Consider the following 19,108-nt stretch of genomic DNA (forward strand, 5'->3'; position numbering starts at 1 on the left):
ATGAGGTATACAGGATAAAAGCAGAATATTTTTCAGATTTCTACAGCTGCAGAGGTTTTCCATTGGGGTGTCTGGGTTAGGTAAACAGTAGGGAGAGACACATTTTGAATGATCTTTTAAATAACAAAATGCTGTAATTTTAAAACTAACAAAGGATTTAATGAGTAGGCATTAAGTCTACTTTTGACTACAAACCATACAGGAGGAAAACATGGAGGGGAAACCTGGCTTTAAGTCAATTGTAGAGTAACTACTAATTCACCTACAAACTGCAAAATATTACTGTTCTGCTAGGAATTCTTGAATTACCTGTACTTTCTCTTATACTCTTACCTGTGTATTCAGGTGGACAAAGGCAAGTATAGTTATTAATTCCATCCACGCAAGTAGAATTATTTTCACAGTCATTGTCTTCACAGTCATCAACATTTACTTCACAGTTTTCACCTTCAAATCCATCTGCGCAAGTGCACCTGTAATACAGAAAACAAAACTAACTACATGGACATTTTAGGTAGGGAGACCAGACAAGAAGTTCTGTAATTAGTAAGTACAATGATTCATAATCGCTATCCCATAACGGAGCATGGTTGATATAATGTAAAAACCCATACAATAAACATTTCCAAAATATTTTTCATTTTTTAAATTACAGAAAAAAGGCTTCTAAATTCGTGCCCTAATCTTTAGTTTTAGGAGCTTCTTAAATTAAATCACTGAACATTCTTTTTGAAAAGTGTGCTACCTTTATATTACATGATTAGATTATATTTCTTATGGAAAGTGATCCTTTTGTTTTTTTAAAGTTAACCATATGGAAAGGACAGTGGAATCAGAGACTAGTATGTAATGTAGTATTCCACTATCATTCAGTTAAATGCACCAATATAAAGCTCTGTTTAACATTCCATGCACCTTACAAGCATTAACATATAAAAACAAAGCCTGTATAAACTTTTCAAAGCAGTAATTTTTTTTTGCTTTTAAGTATGTTTATACAAAACAAGTACATCAAAATATGCAGTAAATGTAAAAGATCACTCAAACATGACTACACATACATTTTCATGTAATATGCACTATCTATAATTTCTACAGCTTTCATTATAAGATCGCTTTGATTTTCAAAATATATAGTGTTTAAACAAATAAATGAAAAAGGTCAAATTCTGAGACATGACTGTCACTTTAAATTCTAAAGGCATAGTATTAAGATGTATATGCTTAATTTTTAATAGAAAACTATTTAATCTTTGGACAGAATTTGGATTAAAAAATAAGAAAATGTCATACTGAATTGCAGGATAATGAATTGTATCTTTTTGAAGTGTCATTTCTAACAAGCTTGAGGTGTAGATTATTAAATGACTAATAATTTCACATAAGAATGCTAAAGAACTTTATTTCATAATTCATGAAGTACATCTGGAGTAATTGTACTGTGTGATTAAATAACTCAAGATTAAAAATGCTCACAGCATGTTTATCTGCTGGCATAGTGAGTTTCAAATGAATCATTAATTTTCTGTTTCACTGGGATTTACATTTTATCATTTACATGCTGTCTGTTGAAGTAATACACATGACAACAGATGAATTGTGCGATTTTTTCAGCAGGGATCTAGCTAGCTATTAATTAGCATAATGGAGTCAATACTATGTTGTCTTGACCTGATATGCCTCAACTAATCACAGTCATTTGTTATTGTTTTTAATAGTTCCAAAGCTTGAGAAGCTTTCCAAGGATGGCGACGTGTTCTGGAAATTTCAGAAGCACTGAAAATCTGCCTTTGTGGTGCACTTACCAGCAAACACAGAGAACCTCAAGATTAACATCAAAATTATTTCAGCATATAAAACTCAGTAGTTTTCCATCCTGTTATTACAATTAAAAACAACATACCAGAAACCATCTTTTTCTCCTTCTTTCAAATGACAAGTTCCGCCATGGTGGCACGGGTTACTAATGCAAGCATGAATGGGAATATCACAGTCTTGACCCTATGCAGGGAACAACAATTATAATTTAAGAAGAAAATACAGACAGTAGTGGAAGGGAGCCAAATAAAAATTAAAGGTTGTTAAGGAGAAGCTTACATTTCAATAAGCTTGTTCCTCTTCATTCAGTACCTACCTTGAAACCATATGGGCAAGTACATCTATAGAAGTCAACTGGATCATTGTTGCAGGTTCCATCATTTTTACATGGATTTGATAAACAGGGGTTACACTTAGCAAGAATATTAACATCCACGGGCCCTTAAAAATACAAATTGGATAGTCAGAAACAAACAACTACTAATTTATATTTGACAGGATATATCTGCCACATTGCTTTAAATTTTAAAATGAAATTTATATTTTAGACTTTGTGGTGTTTCTACATGAATGAAATGCTGGACTGTCTTTAATTCTTTTGACATGACCAAATAAATTTGGGGTTGGATTTTTGGTTTAATTATCACTTTTTTTTTTAAAAAAGAAGCTGACCCCAAAGTGATTCCCATGTCCCCATTCTCTGAAATCTGTACAGTTCTGATCCATGATAGTTACCTTCCCTTGGTATTAACAAAATGAAGAATACAATTTCAGCTCTTGTCTCTTTAGGGGGTAAAAATTGCCTATGAGAAAAAGGGCTATCACAGTTTGCAATCCTTCCCTTGATGGTGTTACTGAGAAAACTATTTTTAATGTATTTTTGTTTTAATTTATTTTTTTATCTGCAGGATCACAGAGATGGCAAAATGAACTGCTAAAATTACTTGTAAAATGGTTGAATATCTGTGAACTCTAATGTAAATTGCATTATCCAAGCTATCGTATTGTAAATAGCTCTATATTGCGCCTTGCTCCCTTACGGAGTCAGCCACAGTTCTGTGCATTACTGCCTTAGTTGAGCCCACAAATAATGCAAACTGTACCATGAATCTATGTGCAAATGAAGGCTTCAATCCATGTTTGCATTCTAGTTTCTTATATTAATGATTGTAATGACAGAATTCAGAAATGAATACTGACAAAATCTTAAGTTTCAGAAGCCAGGCTTAAAGCCTTGTCCTACATAAATGTTATCCCTATTATATAAATATTTTTTAGATATTTATTTATTTTTCTGTTGTTTTACAATTTTAATACAGCCTTTTCACAGTGAATTTTCAAGTTAGGAACCATCAATTTTTTAATCTTTTTTTTTTTTTTGTCAAACAATCAAAGAAATCACTGCTTATTTGTTAAAAACTAGAAATCACCTGTGTATAAATAATGATTCATTTTCATACACTTTGTGGTAGAAAAAAGTTCGATTACTGTAAGAGAAAACAGGTGACTTGGCCAAATGCCTATTAAAAGAATGAACATACATCCTCTACTATCTCCAGCTCTATTGCCTGATGATATTACTGCCTCCAGCTTGATTTCAGATTTCACCTATGAAAAAACCCTTCAGTTATCCACAGGTGATTTGTATATTTTAAGGAATAACCAGTGTTTTCTTCTAACTAGACACAACCCCCAAACTCCTAAGACCTACTGGTAGAACTGCCTGATTGCTCCATAACAGGTTTTACTCAAAATGATCCAGACTGCAAAGTTTTCAAAGCTAACAGGGTACTTTTACTGAGATATGGGGTTTTAGGGTTTTTTTAAACTTCAATTTTTTAACTTTCTTTACTTATTTTTCTTTGCAAAATTAGTCTCAGGTAAGTCATTGTAAAGGAGCTGGCATGGAAGGAAGCTGTGTGATTATAAGAATTCAGTAGGGGGCGTTAGACAAGAAGAGGTTGACTTTTTTTTTTTTATTATTTTTTTAAATCTGCAGTTGCTGGTATCCTTCTGTGTCACAGCTTGCAAGCAAATCCAAATGGATGAACACAGTAATCTGTGATAAGACGCTTATTGCCAAAGCCACAATCTATATGAATCATTGACTATTCTTGTCTTCATTACCTTACTTTGAAAGACAAATCTACACCTGATGAAAGTTTCTGTTAGACCAGCAAACAGCAGAGGTAGAAGAGTTGAAACCATAGAATTAACATCTAGAAAGTCCTGCCTGTGTACTCTAGACTACTGCTGATTATTGCTAGAGTACATTAAGAGGTTCTGTGAAAAAAGTAAGGTGCAAGAGGCACATACTGAAAAAAAAAAAAAATTGTAACACTGTGCTGTAGCCTCAAAGTCTATGCTTCCTTGCCTCAACTGTTTATTCTGAACATCACATCCTCTTTTCTATTTCTCATGCAATAAAATGCTAATTATTTGGTATAAATTAAAAAACATTCGGTAACCAAGGTTATTTACCCAAACAGATTAGCAATCTAAATTTCACTTCCAAAACAGAGCCAGAAAATGGAACCTAAGTCTCAACAAGATAGTAAACAAAACTGTATCTGATTTTGTGCTGTAAGCATTTATTTCTAACTATTATATATGTAGTATCCAATAAAAATTAACATTTTGATTTATCATTCCTCAGTTGTAATATCAAAAAATGGAAATGTTTCAGATATTTTTACTGAAGTCTAATGGAAAGGCAGTTCTGGAACCTATTTTCATTTGCAGTATACTGTTCCTTTCCTCTTTCTGCTTAGAATCATAGAATCATTTAGGTTGGAAAAGACCTTCAAGATCATCGAGTCCAACCATCAACCATGCCCACTAAACCATGTCCTGAAGTACCCTGCCCACTCGCTTTTTGAATACCTCCAGGGATGGTGACTCAACCACTTCCCTGGGCAGCCTATTCCAATGTTTGACAACCCTCTCAGTAAAAAAATTTTTCCTAATATCTAACCAAAATCTCCCTTGCCTCAACTTGAGGCCATTTCCTCTTGTCCTATCTCCAGCCACCTGACAGAAGAGACCAGCACCTACAAAAGACTTGTATATGAAAAAGAATTGGGTTCATAACCTATTGTTTAGTTTTTCATATTGTAGACATACATATTCTTTAATAAGCCCTAACTGGAAAAAATCCTTAAAATAAAAGAAAAAATAAGCAGTATTCTTTTGTAAACAGTGAAAAACTAACCGTATTTTATTGACAAACAGACACACACATGTAGCTATCCAAGAATTTTAAAGAAAAACATGACACAAACCCTCTCAAAACCATCTTCTAGAGAAACCTGTTGCAAGAAAAACTTTTGAGCTCTGTCATTTTATGACTCCTATTCTCTCTTGCATATGGTCTGAAAATCAGTATCTACACTGATTCACTTACACTAAAGCAGCTAAAGAAATCACTGATTTTAGTACAATGCAGTGGAAACAATTGTTTCAGTTAGGTAATTTTCAGACCTGAAACCCTGGCTTTTAAAATAACAAAACTGTTCATACAATATGTTAAATGACATATCATGAAGAGTCAGTTTTAAATTCATCAAAGGGGAAAACAAACAGTAAACATGCGTGTCTTAGGAAAGAAGTATGCTTGAGGTACACAAAAGGAAGGTCAGAAGGTCCATTCTTAATCAGATCACCCATTTCAGATCTACTTATAACCTTACCTGGTATTAGAAAACCACAAGGCCCTGGAATCTCTAGAAGCAGGGCGTGGATGGTAAAGGGGTAAAAGTAAAAGATTGAGAATCTGTTAGAGGCCACATAAAAAAAGAAAAAAACACCCATAAATGTAGAAAAAACAACTGAAAGAAGAAAATACTAAGGGATGATTCCTGGAGTAAAAGAATTCATAAAATTAGAGTAAGGTACAGTGATTTTATGGAGCTTTACAGCTGAGATAGGACTTCTTTAAAATGCACATTTTCACTGGGAACTATTCGTTATGTAAGTAAAATTCAAGCACCCATTTTACTTTCAGTTGAATCCAGAGACATTGATAAGAGGGAATTACACACTACTCTCTTCCTGTATATATACAACAGCAGACTACCAACAAATATTTTGAAAACAGTCCTCTCATTCATAGCCTAAAATTTTGGTTCTAATAGGAAGATAGCATCTTCCTAATTTCTATTCAGCAGTTCATTTTTAAGCAAAAGATAAAATTACTTATCTTTGAGTAACAGACACATAATGTCTTACAGGGCCATCATGTCATTGAAAAGCTGCTGATTTGCAATCTGTAATTATGAGCATCTTCACAGGACAGTGGCAGGAAAATTATTTTCTCTCAAAGGTATCCATAATACCAGATCTCCACTCTTGGAAGTGAAACAAATACAGTTCTTACCCTGCATAATAATATAAAGGATATTTTCTGATGGGCAAGAGGGTGTAAGTTATACTTTCTGGATTGTCTGACAGAAACATAACAATGATTGTAGGCAGGGGTGATACAGTTTTTAAAACTGACAGAGCTGGAAAATAACCAAACAGGTCCTTCATGTCCATGCAAATATTCTTTCACTTACATCCCTAAAACAGTGTGTAATAAGAGCATATGTGCAATAATGTTCAGTGGATACTTGTAGAGAAAATGATCAGATTGGCCAGCAAATGTCCTATCTAAAATCAGACTAAGAGACTTTGAAATAGATGAATGTCATATGCAATGAACGCTGGCATGACCTCAGAGAGGTACTGTTGAAAAACTGCAAGAAGAATTTGGAGGGAGAGACAATTCATTGGCATTGCAAGCAACAAAATGGGTTCCAGTGGTTTTTGTTTACCAAAAAGTTTTTTGACAGATAGCCGAAGGAGAGAAGACTAAATAGGATGAACATGCAGTAAAGAACAACTTCGGATGAGACAAACTCCAACAAAGTCCCATTGCTTTTTTAAGGAAGAAATTACAAAGGGATTAAGCTCACCTTTGAAGATACATTAACAGATGAATAAATCAAAGTAGCTTGAAGATTACCTAGACTGTGAGAATAAGTTACTTCTACAAGACTAAAGATCGTATTTATCTGACGCCTTAGAAATAACTACAAGCTTAGTAATGGCTTACAAGTATAAGCACACATAAATTTTGTTGGGTTTTTTTTTTTTTTTAGTTGGCAATTTCAATGTTTCTAAATCAGGGCCATGAGAAATGAAGCTATGGTAGAAGTTTTCTATGTTTTCAACATATTTAAGAACAAGAAATGGATGGAATAGAGGACGATTGAACAGTAAACCAATGTTCTCTCTCCATGTGAGAGAGAACCATGTTTTTCTAACCAAAAAAATAGTAAGGTTCAGAAAAAGAACCTAGGAATTAACAGACAATAATGTAAGTTGTGATATAAATGCCAGCAACATTGGTACCAACATGGAGATAAACACTCTTGGTCCAAACCCTGAGAAACCTCCCCAGTTAACATTTTAGGATGAGACCTCTACAGAGGTAATCACATCTCTCTGTCTATGTGGTTTGGGTTTTTTTTTAATGCTTTCTTCTGAAATATCAGAGGAAGCATTCTAGATGTATTGATGCAATCAGTTGCAGACTGCAAGGTTTATGGATGTATTTAAAGATTTTACTGTAAACAGTCTGAAGGAAAAGGATGTTCTTCAGCTAAGGGAAGCGTAGATGTTTAAACTGCAATTCATGACTCAGACAAGTACCAAGTACCTATGTACATCCATGTACTGAGGAATACTGTACTGCAAGTTCAAAGACTTTTTTTCTCCTCCATCTATTTGAAAAGAAATAGGCATTGAAGTTTTTAAAATAAATACAGCTCCTGAATGGAATCAATGTCTACATCCCTAAGTATGAAGAGAAATGATGACAAGGCTGAGTGAAGATGCTGTAATAAATGTATTTAGAGCACAGAGGACTATTTCATAGCTCAACTATTTGTAAAAATTCAAAATTGACACTTCAAAGAGAAAAAACCAAAACCAGTACCTTGGCAAGTAAATTTTTTAGAAGGAGTTGTGAGAAGAAGTTTATCTGCCATTTCTCCAGGACCAGCACAACGTGCAATACCAGGTTCTTTGTATTCTGATTTTACCCAGTCAGATAGCCACTGCATGTTACAATCACAATAAAGAGGATTTGCTCCTATAGCCCTATGGAAAGCAGACAAACAAAAAGGGAATAAAGTTTTAAATGGTTGCTTTTAAAATGAGAAGCCAGAGAACAGGTTGGCAAAAAAACCTTCAAACCACAAACCTGCCCTCCCTCCACCAAATTGACCATAAGCACATGAAGTGTCTGGATTTGGGTTCTAAATCAAGAAGTGATAGTTTTAGCAGTAAACTTGGTCCAGAAACCTAGCTATTCTTAGCTGCATTATGTGTGAACTTTGGAGAGCTAATACTAACTAGCTCTGTTTCACCATTGCTATGTAATGGCCAAGATCAGCTGCATCAGCAGAATGAAACTGATACTGGAAAATTAAGTTAGCAAGAATAAAGTATTTCTTCTGAAGCAGCCAAGGCAACCCCAGAGAGTTCCACCCTGATATTTTTCCTTTTCAGTTTATGGCTCCCAGGCTGGTACAAACCATCTGTTTCTAAGCTTCCAAATTTGATTTAATTATTTCCTCTTTGGAGCTCTCCCACTGAACTCACAGCTATGTGCAGAATTCTGTAAGAGGTCTCTGCTGCATAAGTAAATAAAACTACATTATCCTAGCTTTGTGGTAGCTACATAAGAATTGCCTTGTTATGAAAGCAAATCCATTTCTTTAAATAAATCTTTTTTTTTTAATTAAAAAATAATTTAGCTAAAGATTTTCAGAATTAATTTCTGTAAGGGCTTTTTAAGTGTCTATTTTCTCTGCTAGAAACTATAAATACTCTTAAAACTCTGAGAACAATGATATGTTGTGTAGTTAATTTGGAGGATAGCAGCATTATGCCATTCTACAAAGATGTACTCATATTCCTTTTAAGGAATACAATAATCATAGAACTTTCAACAGATAATCTTGACGTATGCACACACTGTCAAATGGCAGTATTAGAACATCCTACTTCTCCAGATGTTTCAGTACTTTTTTTCAGATTGTTCCACAACTTTGCATCAGTGGGTCTTCTAGAGATACAAGAAAATCTTTGGCAAGCAAAGGCAGTAGAAACTACCACTGCTGAAACACTCTTTTCTGCCACACTGAGCAGGAAGCCCTCTCTTAATTATTACTACATACTTCCAGCTGAACATAAGAAAATATATATATACTTGTTCAGTCAGGCTGAAGTCAGAGCAGTAACAAAAATCATACCTAGTGATAGGGAACCTCCCATGCAAGAAAAAACACCTAGAATTTGTCCACTCCATATTTGCAAGAGCGAATGTCAGCCTGAACTGAGATAACACAATTGCTCTGCTAAAATCAGAATGTTAGCAAGGATAACCGGCAGCCATTAAGAAAAAATAACAGCAACAACAATCAAATCTATGTAAGTTTTACTGATATTTCATGCAAATAAGCTAGTTTAATAGTAGCATTTGAATGAATTATCAATGACTTAAAGCTTAATCAGTATCATCAAATTTCTGAGAAATGGCAAATTAAATGTAAATGTCCAATACTGAACTAGAAACAGATAATTAAGTTTTTAACAACTGCAGCTGTTCAGAAACATAAAAACCAGATATATCTAAAGGCACTAGTCAACTCGCTCCTCAGTTGCAAGCAAAGATTTAATAACTATCCATAAACACAACAAGGTTTACAGATAGGTAACTTGTTCTAATCTAGGTTCCCATTGAAAATTAAAAATAGGAAAAGTATTGCCTCAAATTATGTTCTGACATCAGATGCCATGTATTCTATGTCAACAGACACCGACACAGAATCACAGAATAATTTAGGGCACTCTGGAGGTCATCTAGTCCCACCTCCTGCACAAAGCAGGGCTCACTTCAAAGTCAGAGAAGGGTTGCTCAGGGTTGTGTCCAGCTGAGCTCTGAAAATCTCCAAGGATGGAGATTCTTCTGCTTCTTTGGGCAACCTGTTCCAAAGCTGAATCATCCTCACAGTGAAGATTTTTTCATTATGTTCGATCAAACCTCCCTTGTTGCAGCTTGTGACTGTTGACTCTTAATCTTCACTGTGCACCTCTGAGAAAAATCTGTCTCCCTCATGGCTGTAATCCCCTTAGCAGCTTAAAGACTATTAGGTCCCTCCTTGGTATCTCCTCCTCCAGGCTAAATAAGCCCGGTTCCTTTAGCCTCTCCTCACAGCTCCTACGATCCAGCCACCTCCCCACTTTGCTTGCCCCTATCCTGGATTTGCTCATACACATCTGCTTTGTACCGGAGAAGCGGAACACATATTCCAGATGTGGCCACTATCCTCAGTCACCTGGCTGCTCGCTTTCTAGTTCAGCCCGGAGCATCTTTAGCCTTCATTGCCATAAGGGCACATGGCAGACATTCAATTTGCTGCCCACCAGGAGGCCCAGGATTTTTCTGCTGAGCTGCTAGATCTCTGGCCTGTCCCCAGCCTGTACTGATGCCATGAGTTTGTTCCAGAGCAGGCCTTTGCATTTTGTCTTTGTTCAACTATATGAAATTTGCTAAACGTAACATAAAAAATAGAGTTATCATCTGAATACTCACAGGTGTGATAATGCTGAAAGATCATTAAAAGCTCCTTCAGGAACAACAGAAATATCATTGCCATGTAAAGACCTTAAAAAGAAAATAAACAGAATAATATATACGCATAAAAATCAGCAGGTTAATTTTGCAAATTTCATCTTCTGTAAAAAATTTTCAGCTTTTCACAATTTTTTTCTTCTAGTTCCTCAGTGTTTCCAGCTGTTTGGTTTTTTTTAAGCTCTAACTGGCAGCCTACTTGTCATTTGATTTTTTTAATCCTGAATTTCATACGAAATGTTAATAACATGATTCTGTTAAAACTGAAAGAATAAAGGTCGGTAAAAGTAGGCACACTTCTGCAAAGTACTGACTGGATTTAGGGATAGGAGAAGAGTTCTTATTTCTGACTTTTTCAAAAATTCCCTGAAATTCCCATCAATTATGTTCATATTTTTTTTTAATCTTTCATGGATTCATAGAAAATACAGGCATTGACTGTTCATTAGTGTATTACGGTTGTTGCCCTAATTTGATAGTAAAGTTAAAGGACTAAAGACCTTATTAAGCATCAATACCAGGACCAGTGTTATGTCTCCTGTAGCAAACCTGCACAAAAATATCTCTCCTTTTCTATAAATTCATTCAGTTACACATATATCTAACACAAATAGAATTATGGTTCTTGAAATTATCCATATTTATATAAAATAATTGAAGCTATGTGGGCACACTTAAATAATGCCATGATTGAGACGTTTAATCCAACTGGGCTATTAAATGGTTATAAACTACCCAAATGGAGGCAAAAATTACTTGTTCTGCTGGGGACTTTTGAGAAAGAATTTTTGCAGGTTTTTTGTTTAATGACAAACTGAAGCTGTAAACTAGACTGACTGTTCTTTATTTTCCTTTGTCCCTTTATGTGCCCTTTCAACCAAGTTTTTCCTAGTGGTAAAATGGAAAGTTTTCTTGGAACCAAAAAGCAATTTTATTGATTTTCAGTGGTTAACCATGATGTAATGGGTTTGGAAATATTCCCATATTAAATGAAACAAGAAAAAAGAAATTTATTGTTGGAATAAAATTATTCAAAATTCAACTGCAAAACTCCCTCATATATACTGAGGAATTTAGGCATATGGCATTTTTGTTAGACTTTAATGCTTATAACAAGGAAGAACTCAACACAAAAAAGAAATACAGCCAAGGTTAAAAAGCAGAAAAGTAAAAAGTGTCTGTCTGTATATATAATGTTGTCCAGGGTCACATAACTTCTTGTGTAGCATTTTGAGAGTATACTTCCCCAGAATGAAGCCACTTAGATTTTTAAGGCTATGTAATTATCACTTCTCAAATATTTGATAGGTTTTAAAATCTAGTAACTTCCTACAGATTTGCTATCTACTGTACACAAATAAAAATTCTGGAAAATAGCAATGGTTAAAAAATAATACTTACAACAACCTAAGTGATTTCAACCCATCAAAAGTCCGAGCAGGGATACACCTCAGGCGGTTGTAACTAAGAATTCTGAAAATATATAAAATACTGTCAGCAAGTATATCAGCCATTCAGTAAACAATGCAGAGCATGACCAAAACCAGCTTTTGCACACATAGCTAGTTAGAAAACAAGTTATTTTACAGCCTCCACAACAAGCAAGCTTTAATATCAACTGAATGTCCTTTCTTTCCAAGACAAAAAAACCCACTGTAATGCTTCCAAAGAGTCATTGTTACATGTTTAAACTTACAAGGTGAGCAGCTGAGTCATGTTGCTGAAGCTCTGATTAGAAAGAGTGCTGATTCTGTTGTTACTTAAATCTCTATAAAAAATAAATTCAGAAATTCAGACCTTAAAATGACTGCCCCAGTCCTGAAACACTGTAAGTTAAACTGACAGATACATTATTTTTATTAGTAGAAGTAGTATCATCATTGGTATCAATATTTAAAGCAGCACATATTTTTATTTTCACATGCCATATACAAGCCCAGCAAGTGTTTAGCTTGATCAATGAAAAGCATTTTCATTTCAACACAGATGAAAAAGCAGCACAATGCATTCTTATACAACAGCAGTGTCCATCATGCTACTGAGTTAATAATGCAATCCTACATGAACCCAAGTATAGAAATGAAAGGAATGTTTTAAAGTGGAAATCATTCTAGTCATGTCCCTAATGACACCTGAGTAAATATTATCTAATACTCTACTTAACACTTACATACTGAAGACATCAAAGCCCAAAGCTATTATTATAAAGAACACTGTCTAAGATTTATAGAGAAAGCCTTAACATCTTTCTTGTTGTTCAATATTCTAATGAATAAAATCGTAAGCATAAGTGTGATGGAAGCTGGAGTGGTATGCTGGTAGCTTCAAAGATGGTAGCTTCAAAGAAGCTTTGAAGAAGCCATATTAAATGTGAATACTGCTTGTTCTTTATTCTGATATTGTGCTTTAGTCTTCATTTTATGTTCACTATTTCACTATTGTTTACTGTATTTTGTGGTGAAATAATACAGCATTTGTTTCTGAGGGGCCCTTGATATTTTAACTTAAGAGTACTGTTGAATAGCTATGCAATATGCATATTTCTCTGTCTCAAATTTCATGAAAGCATGTAAGACAACTGACTCATAATAATAAACATATTAGGCAAGTATAACAGAGCAATCTATTCAAAAGAGAAAGAAAAAGTTAGAAATAAACAATTTTCCTTGTTAATCTGGAACTCAGCAGATTCGTATGCAATTCCTTGTTTGGCTACAGAAGAACTAAGCATAGTGTTTTGGTTTTCCAAACACAGCTGAGGAACATTCTCAACTTCATAACAGCAGTATGAGGATATATTCAGAAAAGATTACAATAACGTGCCCCACAGGTCTGATAAATAGAGACTGTTAATACTCATCTTATTTGCATTTTATCTACTGTTCAACTATAATTTATTGTATTACATGTCTGCTAAATTGTTTGTGTGTATTTTCCGATTAGGAGGTAAAGTTATACAATTTCTGTCTGTGTTTGTCAAAAATACACCACAAGTACCTAATCTCTGTGATGGAAGCCTTGTCACTATGCCTCTAATTAACCTCATCTCTAGCCATATATCCAGTCTCCACTGATACTGTTACTGCACACAGTCCAATCTATACGCTTGCTTCTGGTACTGAGGTTCTAAAGTTTGTATTTTCTGTGTGCTGCAAGTTAGTTCTTGTATAACTTCCCTAAACAATCCACAAAGATTTCCTATAGGTTCTACACTGTATACATTTGAGAATATTGCAAGGGTTTTTTCCTGACATTATTTGCAAAATACAAAAAGTTTTGGAAACATGTTTTTTTCTAAATTTGTGACCATGACCACTTTTGTCTAGCATGAGGTAAATAAAGGAAACCAAGTTCTTGTTTTTGAATGTCAAACCATTTTCAATTTTTGCAGCAAAGCTCTAAACCCAGTCAAAAAGAAATTTAAGGGATTTTGTTACTCCCCTCCACTTTTTATTCTGATTATAATGAAACCACAAACTGCTTTCAGAATGTTACACAGTTCAACCTCAGCTGGTATAAATTTTTATAGTCCTAACAAAGGCCATGGAATTACAGCCATTTACATTGACAGTCTTCCTGTTCCTCTCACTGTATTCTTACAAGGTACAGAAATCACATTCAAATCATTCATGAAGTAGAGGTAATAAATTTTAGAGCAGCTAGTGATTTGCCTCAAATCAGAGAGTGAGTCAGCAATAGAGTCGGGAGTAAGGCGTTCTAGACAAGCTCTCTTCTTGAGTCATTAAACCATATATTGTGGGAGAAACAGAAGGGGTTACATTCAAGTGTTATAACAGCAGTGTGCTATTCCTATGCAAAGCATACCACAGAATGAAGCATAGGACAGAATGTTTCTTTTGTAAATGAAATAATTCTAGTGCCTTTATGGAGCTTCGTAACAAAATGCTGTATTATCCTAACGCCTTACCCTAATTACCCTAACTTTGTAAGATTTTACATCCCTTTTCAGGATAACTATAATTCCTGCTTATTTACTTTGTGGTGTAATCACTGGAATGCAATACCTCTGCTTATAAAATGTGACAGAGTATATTATATGTAGGATGTGTTAAGCCGAACAAAATATCCTCTGTTGTAAAAAGTGGTTGCGCATCATATTTGCTAAAAGATAAGATACATTTTATGTTTTTTTTTTTACAACTAAACCCAGGTATAATGTAGTAGGGTATTTTGTTTTGGTTTGTCTTTTTTCATTGTAGTAGAGGATGTTGCTCTAAAACTACTTACATAAGTGTTAAATGCTTGTAGTTGGAAAGCTCTTTTGGAACAAGGGTAAACTGATTTCCATCCAAATAACTAAAACAGAAAAATAAAACATAGAGCATTATGTTTTTTGTTAAAACAGTAGCATCTTCATCTACTAATCTTAGAATCCAACAGTAAAGTTAATAACAAACAAATACATACTACTTCTGTTTCATACAAAAACTTGCCTACAAATTTTGGTTTTTAGAGACACAACTGAGGCCCTGTAGCCTAAGATCCAAATGCTATTGTATCAGATATTATGAGTATTATGAAGTAACAGTAATAACAACCAACTCTTACATAGTATTTTCTGTTCTTTCATAAAGACTCTGCAAAATTAGGTCTTTATCATCTCCATTTCACACACACCTACAGGTGAAAAGTAAATCTGACTTCTGCAACTCGCATTAAGTGTGGATTTTGAGCTATTGTAAATAGAAACAGACCCTGACATTGCAGAGGTAGTCCTTTACAGTAGCAACAGCAAGGGCTGGTCCCAGCTCTAACAGGAAATTCATTTGTCATGCCGGCAGTTCAGGTCACCTTCCCTAATTTCTCCCTGTATATTTCATGATATATCAGGCATGACATACCACAAGCCTGTTCCTATGGAGTATGTTAGGGACTAAAGACAGTAATCAATTATCCTTCACTAGAAAGTTAGATTTTTTTTTCCTCCTCTTTGTAGGGTTACAGCTCCTGTATTGCTCTTCTATGCTCATAATTCTTGATAACAGACTTGTTCATCCTTAGAGTTAACAGGTACAGAGCCATCAAACTGTATCGGCACCCGAGTTACAGGCAAAGGAAGGTAACAAGCCTTGCCTAAAAAGCTTCCAGTGTGCAGCCAGTCATTACAAAGTGCAAGTGGAGGGGCTCTTCATGTAACCAGGGCAAATAGTTTAGAGATTATAAGAAGTGCTGAATTTACCTGATTCTCTGAAATGAAGCAGACAGTAGCAGGAAGATTAAACATCTTTAGTTTCTCAACTGGGGCAAATGACTTCCTGATGGTGGTATTACTTGTGTCTCCTGGAACCCAAGTAAAAACTACACCCTCATTATCCCTATATAAAGAATATATTTTAGCCATCCAAATACGTGGAACACACTTGAATTAAGAGCAGCCTCTGATAGAGACATTCTAAGATTAATTTTGAGCTTAATGTCTTTAAGTATGCTGCAGCATCTTTGGAAACTTTTGTCTTGACTAAAAGGATGGGCTGAAACACAGTTAAACTTAATGAAATAACTATCTACATCTAATGAAAAAGCTTTTTCTTTCGTTTTTTTTTTTCCCTTGGACTATGCCTTCCTTAGGGCTGCTTGCCAAATCCAAAATACGTGTCTCAACAAGTTTTATGCTTACACTATGTTAATGGCATTGCATAAATGGTGGTGAATGGAGCATGGGCTCATATACTTAATTACTAAGAAAGAAATGAACAACATTTAAACTTTTTGAAGGACTAAGTATTCTGAGAAAATTCTTTTATTGACAGATAAAAGAATGCCATCCAGTGTCACCTTGAAAGGCTTGACAAGTGGGCCCATGCAAACCTCATGAAGTTCAACAAGGCCAAGTCCAAGTGCAAGGTCCTGCACACGGGTCGGGGCAATCCCAAGTACAAATACAGGCTGGGCGATGAGTGGATTGAGAGCAGCCCTGAGGGGAAGGACTTGAGGGTATTAATGGATGAAAAACTGAATATGAGCCAGCAATGTGCGTTTGCAGCCCAGAAAGCCAACTATATCCCGGGCTGCATCAAAAGGAGCGTGACCTTTTGTGATTGTCCCCCTCTACTCCACTCTGGTGAGACCCCACCTGCAGTACTGCATTCAGCTCTGGGCCCCCCAACATAAGAAGGGAATGGACCTGTTGGATTGAGTCCAGAGGAGGGCCACGAAGATGATCAGAGGGCTGGAGCACCCCTCCTATGAAGACAGGCCGAGAGAGTTGGGGTTGTTCAGCCTGGAGAAGAGAAGGCTCCAGGAAGACCTTATAGCAGCCTTCCAGTACCTAAAGGGGGCCTACAAGAAAGCCGGAGAGGGACTTTTTACAAGGGCATGTAGTGATAGGACAAGGGGTAATGGCTTTAAACTGAAAGAGGGTAGATTTAGATTAGATGTAAGGAAGAATTTCTTCACTGTGAGGGTGGTGAGGCACTGGAACAGGTCGCCCAGAGAGGCTGTGGATGCCCCATCCCTGGAAGTGTTCAAGGCCAGGTTGGATGGGGCTTTGAGCAATCTGGTCTGGTGGAAGGTGTCCCTGCCCATGGCAGGGGAATTGGAACTAGGTGATCTTTAAGGTCCCCTCCAACCCAAACCATTCTATGATTCTATCATTCTGTGATATATTAGGATATATTGCTTTAGTTTCATTAGAACTGAAGTACTAGAAGTATCCACTTGGCTGATAAAAATTCCTCCTTGTTCAAATGAAGCAACTATTAAGATATTTTATAAAACACATAAAGAGTACATCTTGGAAGGGTTATGCATGCTAATGAACAAGAAGAATCAATCAGTATGCAACTGCTAACAGGAAACACCTCCATTATCCTTTTGAAAAATATGCTAAATTGCATGCTTAGACACTAATTAAAGCATACAAAATTGTGCACAAATGAGTTTTCAGTCACAGTCAGGGTTCCACGTGCAATTCCAAAAGTATCTCTCTTTAGCTGCTTAATTTTACATTACATTGATGCCCTTACATTGTCAAATTGTATTTATTAGGCCAGACTATATTTAATTAAGTTACCTTCTATTCAAGAGAAAAAAACACCAACAAAACCTAATGAAGTAAGTTATAGGTTTATATAGCTGTGTGCTAGTCTGAGTTCTTAACAATTTCTCTTCATTAATGACTAAAGCCTTTTGGATGGTATTAAGCACCGAACTAGTGGTGGACATTTCAGAATCTTCTGTATAATACCACATGGTAAAACAATAAAGTCACTGTCTTAGTGACTTAAGATACACAGTTATGATGTCTTCTGAAAAAGCACTACAATAATCAGTCACTATGAAGCATTAGCAATTTAATATTAAATACTTGCCATAGGTAACACAAACCCAACTTTTTTTCTTGTAAATAATTTCTATCTATTTCCTTCAATCTTGTAACCTATCTGATCAAGATTCAAACCAGACGAATAACCCAATTTTTAGGTTTATATTTCCCCCTTCATAATGCATAAAAATTGACTCATCTAGTCTTATGAGTAGCTTATTCAGTTATTACCTTCAAACAATATGTGAGGTAGCAAGCTCTTTTTTATATCAATGTTACTGTCCATCTGCATATTCAAATTATATTTTCTCATAAAATGCAATCTTAACCATTTTTCTCATATAAAAATTTATCAAGAGATTAATAAAATATCCCAGATTGTATAAGACTGCCTATTCAAAAAGACTTTCTATTAAAACCAGTCTTTCTGAAATACCACAAAACCACATTTATTATGAAAATATGCAAACACATTAATAGATTGTTTTCTTTTTGCTTTTTCATGTAATTGAACTTCTTCATTCCTTTCTAAACAGTGACCATAGATTAATCAGATTCACTGTTGCCCATAATTTAACCCATTGCAACATGATATCCATGTTCAGTTACAGGATGGTTCAGTGTTGAGGATATAAATTCTGAGAGTGATTACGATTTTATATACATATATTTTTAAAGCTTTTCAGGAACAGATAGTTCTTAGAGTGTTTTGGGACTTACAGAGCCTTGCTAATTCAAACTTAACCTCAAATTTCTCAAGATACTGTGCAAGTCTTTATATCTATAAAGTGGTATATTAATAAATGTCAGCTGCTCTACTGAATCCAATTCTTCATTTTCTCTTCCCCTCATTCTTGAACCTGACAATATAAATCTGACATTGATTTTCATAAAAGGGAAGTGTGCCACTTACAGTTCCGTTACATCTTTTGGGATGCCCTTAGGCAAAGCTTTTAGGCCTTTGTTGCTGCAGCGAACTACTGTGTCTAGACAAGTACATTCTGCAGGACAGCGGGACAGTGGAGAGCAGCTGTTGTCATCATTTCCTGGTTAATAAAAACAAACAGATGCTAAGCTTGCTATAGAAATGTCACTTTGGTATTAGCAATAATATCGCACCTGGAATTCCTATAAGCAAACATGTTATTTCTACATTATGATATCTCTAGGTAGGGAAAACATTAAGTCATCTCTGTAAACCATTGCTCCAAGAATTTACATTTGAAGTGATGCCTTATTTAGTACAATACTGTTTTACTAGGTAAAAATGCTACTATATGGAAAGAAAGATCATTAAAGAAAGAACAAAACTTAAAATGAAA

General features: G+C 35.1%; 1 protein-coding gene across 17 annotated transcripts in view; it reads right to left on the reverse strand.

Annotated features, from left to right (window-relative positions):
* The window catches only part of SLIT2 (slit guidance ligand 2), a 274,697-nt gene that overhangs the window by 35,649 nt on the left and 219,940 nt on the right, over positions 1 to 19,108 (reverse strand). For 11 of the 17 annotated variants that reach the window (XM_052780382.1, XM_052780381.1, XM_052780383.1 and 8 more), the window contains 10 exons: positions 18,700 to 18,832; positions 14,750 to 14,818; positions 12,198 to 12,269; positions 11,903 to 11,974; positions 10,463 to 10,534; positions 7,799 to 7,962; positions 5,508 to 5,540; positions 2,135 to 2,259; positions 1,904 to 2,001; positions 334 to 473 (listed from right to left, as the gene is read on the reverse strand). In XM_052780382.1, coding sequence (XP_052636342.1) covers positions 334 to 473; positions 1,904 to 2,001; positions 2,135 to 2,259; positions 5,508 to 5,540; positions 7,799 to 7,962; positions 10,463 to 10,534; positions 11,903 to 11,974; positions 12,198 to 12,269; positions 14,750 to 14,818; positions 18,700 to 18,832 — 978 coding nt within the window. The remainder of the gene's footprint in view (positions 1 to 333; positions 474 to 1,903; positions 2,002 to 2,134; positions 2,260 to 5,507; positions 5,541 to 7,798; positions 7,963 to 10,462; positions 10,535 to 11,902; positions 11,975 to 12,197; positions 12,270 to 14,749; positions 14,819 to 18,699; positions 18,833 to 19,108) is intronic. The other 6 variants (XM_052780379.1, XM_052780374.1, XM_052780372.1 and 3 more) reach the window with 2 other exon arrangements.

This window comes from Harpia harpyja, chromosome 2 (genome assembly GCF_026419915.1).
Source record: "Harpia harpyja isolate bHarHar1 chromosome 2, bHarHar1 primary haplotype, whole genome shotgun sequence".
In the NCBI taxonomy this organism is placed as follows: Eukaryota; Metazoa; Chordata; class Aves; order Accipitriformes; family Accipitridae; genus Harpia; species Harpia harpyja.